The 6,111-nt window shown below is 36.0% G+C and overlaps 1 protein-coding gene across 1 annotated transcript in view; it reads left to right on the top strand.

Moving 5' to 3' along the window:
* The window catches only part of LOC107661238 (Golgi phosphoprotein 3), a 15,949-nt gene that overhangs the window by 3,907 nt on the left and 5,931 nt on the right, over positions 1–6,111 (top strand). Inside the window, exons 2-3 of the mRNA XM_016450739.1 lie at positions 2,590–2,721; positions 3,410–3,524. Of these exons, the coding sequence (XP_016306225.1) occupies positions 2,590–2,721; positions 3,410–3,524 (247 nt within the window). The remainder of the gene's footprint in view (positions 1–2,589; positions 2,722–3,409; positions 3,525–6,111) is intronic.

The raw sequence follows: 6,111 nt of genomic DNA, 5'->3' as shown, positions 1-6,111 counted from the left end.
GCTAGGCGAGCTTTCATGAGTGCGGTTGCCAGATATCAAGAGTTCAAATCCCCGAATCAGAGCTCCGCTGTTACAAGGATACATTTTCTGGCTGGTGTTTTGCTTAATTTAAGCAATCTGGCAACCATGCGCAAGCGCTCGCTCCTCATTGCGGAAGCGCCTCCGCTGATGATATGAAAAACAAACAAGCTGGAGTTTATCGATCTAATTGAAAGCATCATTCAGACGGTCTGTGTTCTGCCATGAGAACGCGACTATATTGTTTGCGATTGTGATCGCTGAATAAATACACTTACTCAACCGCTGTTGTATTAATAGAGAAATAGGCTATTGCCATTTGGAATTACTTTACCAGTGCCTTGAAAGAGGCCTGTTGTTCCCCAGGAGTGGCCTCTGGGACAGGAGACTGGACCTTCACAAAGCAGGCCTTGTTAATACTGGAGAGATCCATTGCTCACTTCATCCACTGCAACCATGACACTGCACAAACTAAAGTCATCATAACTATTAGTGTTAATTTCGTTAACGAAGACTATGACGAAAAATGTTCGTTGACTAGCTTTTTCCCCATGACTAAGACCAGACGATAATAAGGTCAATAAACGATAACTAAGACTATATCAACATGCAATTTCGTTGACAAAATAAGATGAGACTAAAATGTATTCAAAAAGATAAAAACTTTATTTTCGTCAAAAAAAGGAGATGTGTTTTGCTTATTTTAAGCAATCTGGCAACCATGATCCGAAACCAGCGACAAACACACTGGAGTTTAGCATCTAAATGAAAGCGTCATTCAGTGTTCTGTCATGAGATCTCGACTGTATTGTTTGCGATTGTGATCGCTGAATAAATACACTTACTCAACCGCTGTTGTATTAATAGAGAAATAGGCTATTGCAATTTGGAATTAGTAGAATTACTAATTTCACTGTTATAATATTTTTCGTTGGTTTTAGCTGTTTTCATAATGTAGACCGAGAGATTGCATAAGTCTTTGGTATTCATTTATATAATAAAATCTATAATAAATCAGTACACTAGATGAAGTAAAATAGCTACACCATGTATAGCCTATGTCCACATTCTATTGATTTGTGCTTACTGGAGAAAGTGCAATACCTGAAATTCAAAAGTAAATTTCTCAAATGACAACAAACATTACGATTATCATTTTTGAGAAAAAAAATAATTTTTTATCAGTTTAACCATTATACAGAATGACGAAAATGTGACTAAGATTTCATTGACTAAAACCTGACTAAAATGCTCATACATTTAATTTAATAAACAAAAACAGGACAAGGTTGTCTAAATATGATAACTAAAATGTACATTTGAGTAAGACTAAGACTAAATTAAAAATGCCAAAATTAATACTGCTGTACGGTTAATTAATAACAATCTTATTGCTAAAATGTCGAGTTTTCGTTGACTAAAACTAGACTAAAATACGTCAGGTTTTCTTAGACTTAAACTAGACTAAAATACTTCAGGTTTTCTTAGACTTAAACTAGACTAAAATGTTGAGACTTTTAGTCGACTAAAACTTGACTAAAACTAAATAGGATAAGGTTGACTAAATATGATAAAAACTAACAAGGACATTTTACCCCGGGACTAAGAATAAATTGAAAATAGCTAATGAAATGAACACTAATAACTATGCCTGAGTGTTGGGCAAAATTCACAATTTTAATTCCTGAATTCAATTCAGGCCACACCACACAGGAAGCTGAAGTGGAATAACAGAATGAGAAATTTACTGAATTACAAAATGCAATAGTCACACAGAATTTTATTAGTCCAACACAAATTGTGTGACAAAACTATTATTATTATCATTATTGTTCATTATTGTTGTTTTGCCTATTTATGACTATTTATTCTCCAGTTTGTAGAATACATTTTTACCTCAACTAATTGGGCAAGCTAAGTTTGCTACAGTTTTAACAGCCATCAATTTGACCTCTGCAGTTTTATCTTACAGCGCCACAAAATTATGATAAACGAGCTGAAATGATGTTTTCAGATAATTATAAAATAAGCTACGATGAACTGTCTGTTATTCTGTTATGCTATTTAAAATGTAATTTATTACATATGTAATGTACATGTATAAATATGAATTTATGTAGGTGGCATTTCAAACTTTCATTATTAATGTATAAATACATCTACCCCATATGTGCTGTGTGATAACATATTTATGGGCAATTCATACTGCACTTATATATATATATATATATAGAGAGAGAGAGGGAGAGAGATAATTTTTTATTTTAATTTTTTTATCATTTATGGCAAAACTTACATTCACATTCAAACATTACAGATCACTTTTTTTGGCGGTGGGGTTTGTTTCTTATTTGTGCTTACTGAAATGACATCCTTGTGTGATCTTTTGGTCTTTACACAAAACAACTGGAGTCCATATTAGCAGTGTTTATCATTTTGCGTCATCTGTAAACAGTGTTTGAACAGTTTTCTTTGTTCACAAAACATTTGGATGGAAGTTTTAGTTACACTGAAGCTCTGAACTCCGATGGGGCATGTATACTGACTTTCTTCATTTTGTTTTTGTGCAAGGGCTACACCTCCTTCTGGAATGACTGCATTTCATCAGGCCTGCGGGGCTGCATGCTCATTGAGCTGGCCTTACGAGGGAGACTGCAGCTGGAGGCCTGTGGCATGAGGAGGAAAAGCCTGCTTGCTCGGAAGGTAAGACAAACTGTTCAGTCTCTGGTAATGATCATCTGATAGAGAGAGGCTTCCTGTTTTGTATCCCTCCCTCAGTTCTACAAGCATTTAAAGGGATAGTTCACCCAAAAATGAACTTGTCATCATTTACTCACCCTCACGTCATTCCAAACCTCTGTTCTTCTCTGGAACATAAAAAAGACTGAATAATGCTGGAGTTCAAACAGCAGTGGATCCCATTTACTTTCATTGTATGAACAAATGTAATGTAAGACCACAATCTGGCTGTACTGATGGTAGAGGTTTCTACAAACACATAACTGGACAGAACAAATTCAGAAGATATATTCTTTATGTGCTTGTAAAATTCAGCACTTTGGTGTCAGTACATTTACAATTGTGTATGGCTCGTTCTCCCACAAGTGGGAGCTCTTTGATAATAATTAATTGTGTGTCAGGAGGCCACTTTTTGTGGTTGGTGTTGGCTGTTGTAAGTGAGAACTTTTATTATTAAACCAAGCTCAGAAGTATCCCTGGAAAATGCATTACATTTAATATATGAGGTAAAACTCTTTGGTCTTCAGTTGAAGCAGTTCATCTCCTTCACATGATTTTATCCTCTTGATTTCACTGCTTTGATGTAAGTGGTGCTTTGTGCATTAGGGCGTTTTAATGTGTTCAGTGACGTTTTTCTTGTCTTTTTTTTTAGGTTATATGTAAGTCTGATGCTCCAACGGGAGATGTGCTTTTGGATGAGGCTCTGAAACACATAAAAGATACTCAGCCGCCCGAAACCGTACAGGGCTGGATAGAGTTACTCAGTGGTGAGTTTTGCAAATATCATTTGAGTTCCTCAGTCTTGAAATTTTTTATTCGGATTACCTCAATGCCTTACTTTGACTTTAGAGAAAAAAATAAACATTACTTATTAAACTCATGTATTATTATGATTATTTTTATTATAGTTGTTATTGACAAGACTAATATTCATTGGTTATATTATACACTACTGTTCAAAAGTTTGTGATTGGTAAACTGTTTTTAATGTTTATGAAAGAAGTCTCCTGTTCTCATCAAGGCTGCTTTTATTTGATTAAAAATACAGTAAAAACAGTAATAATGTGAAATTGTTACCATTTGAAAATAACTGATTTATATTTTAATAATATATTTTAAAATGTAATTTATTTCTGTGATGGCAAAGCTGAATTTTCAGCAGCCATTACTTCAGTCTTCAGTGTTACATGATCCTTCAGAAATTATTCTAATATGATGATTTGCTGCTAAAGAAAAAAAAAAGTATTATTATCAATGTTGAAAACAGTTGTGCTGTTTAATAGTTTTGTGGAAATCATGATACTTTTTTTCAGGATTCTTTGATCAACCGAATGTTGAAAAGAAAATAATTTATTTGCATGTATAATCTTTTGTAACATTATAAAAGTCTTTACTGTCACTTTTGATCAATTCTCTGCATCCTTGCTGAATAAAAGCATTAATTTCTTTCCAAGAAAAAAATCTTACTGACCCCAAACTTTTAAATGGTAATGTTAGATTACATGAAATTGTATTGAATTTAATAATTTTAACCATTGCTACCAGGGCTCCAGACTGCGACTAAAACCAAAAATATTAATTTGCGAGTGATATTTTTGCTGAGATCGCCACTGGCGACTATATAAATTTATGTTATGACTTAAAAATTTGCATATAATGCTTTTGTTCCTGATTGTTTTGAGATCACATCTTTTGTTATGTTGACGTAATAAACGGAGACGATGCGCATCAAAGTTTTAGTGGAAACAGTCCTCATCTCTGCCGAACACCAGCGTTGACGGCACACCTGCTAAAAGCAGCTCCAGTTGTGGCAGAGATCGAAAATGACGGAGACATGCGAAGTTAAAGTGCAGAAAAGCAGTGTCTATTTCATGCACAACTTGAACGGGGAAGTTGTGGCCTAATGGTTAGAGAGTCGGACTCGTAACCCAAAGGTTGCGGGTTTGAGTCTCGTACCGGCAGGGATCGTAGGTGGGGGGAGTGAATGTACAGCGCTCTCTCCCACCTTCAATACCACGACTGAGGTGCCCTTGAGCAAGGCACCGAACCCCCAACTGCTCCCCGGGCGCCGCAGCATAAATGGCTGCCCACTGCTCCGGGTGTGTGTTCACGGTGTGTGTGTGTTCACTGCTGTGTTTGTGCACTTTGGATGGGTTAAATGCAGAGCACTAATTCCAAGTATGGGTCACCATACTTGGCCACATGTCACGTCACTTTTTTTTTTAACAACTACAACAGGTAAAGCTGTCAGCTGTGTGGATATTAAGAATTCTCATTTATAATCGATACTAATATGGCTTCTTGTCATCAAGATCTTTAGTCTAAATGCTGTGTTCTGTTAATGCGTGAACTTCATATTATTAGTAGCGCACTTGTCGTCCAATAGACACAATAGGCTTTGTGCTCTGTTACCTTTTAATAACCAAAGTATCAGCTTTAAAATTCTGCCAAATTTATGACAAAATTCAAACAATAATTACCGTCAGTTTTGGCACTCTTTAATGTAGCATGAGCGGCATGAGCCTCAGTTCAATTGGCACTTGAACCCATCATATCTTTCTCTTTACTACTATAGTATGAAATAAACAGGAATGGACACCAAAAGGTATATTATAAGAGCCTACATTACAACTTACTGAAATGTCTCATGTAATCACTCATTCAGTGTTTCAGACTGCAGAAAATGTTTAAAGCTTGTAAACAATGCCACGTAACAATACATTTATTTCAGAATAACCATCCGGCGTTAATAAGCTCATTAGTCATCTAGAAAAAAGTAAGGAAGGAGCATTTTGCTAAATATTTGCGCTATATTGTGTACTAATATTTTTACTTAACCTGTTGTCTACATGATAAGAAAAAATGAAAGGAGCTAGAGATATAATTGCATCTTACTAATGAAGAAAAACAGACTGGATGTGTGCAAGACACATGACAACAGGAGCCCAAACATATGAGGAGGAGCCCGAACTACACTCAAGGGCCAAATGATGCTGACGTAATTATGGTCCATGGCATTGGCACAGATTCTGTGTATTAAACAATTCTTTGTGACTGTATATATAATTCTCAAATTGAAAAAGACGTTTAGTTCCCACTAGGGCTGCACGATTAATCGCATGCGATATTTAACGCGCATCTTATCAGTAAAGCCGGTCTGTAATCAGCGGTAAATCTCCATCACCTGCGTGCTTTCACATTGAGCAGCATTAACTACACAGAGCCGTTGTTCACTGACGAGCTGCGCTAAACCACGTTCATATTCGCGCGATTTTTTGCGCTGCTCATCAGTGAACAACGGCTCTGTGTAGTTAATGCTGCTCAATGTGAAAGCACGCAGGTGATGGAGATTTA

Source organism: Sinocyclocheilus anshuiensis, unplaced genomic scaffold (assembly GCF_001515605.1).
Source record: "Sinocyclocheilus anshuiensis isolate Anshui unplaced genomic scaffold, SAMN03320099.WGS_v1.1 scaffold1365, whole genome shotgun sequence".
NCBI lineage: Eukaryota > Metazoa > Chordata > Actinopteri > Cypriniformes > Cyprinidae > Sinocyclocheilus > Sinocyclocheilus anshuiensis.
The sequence above is the reverse complement of the archived record's forward strand: the minus strand, read 5'-3'. Positions and strand labels throughout refer to the sequence as shown.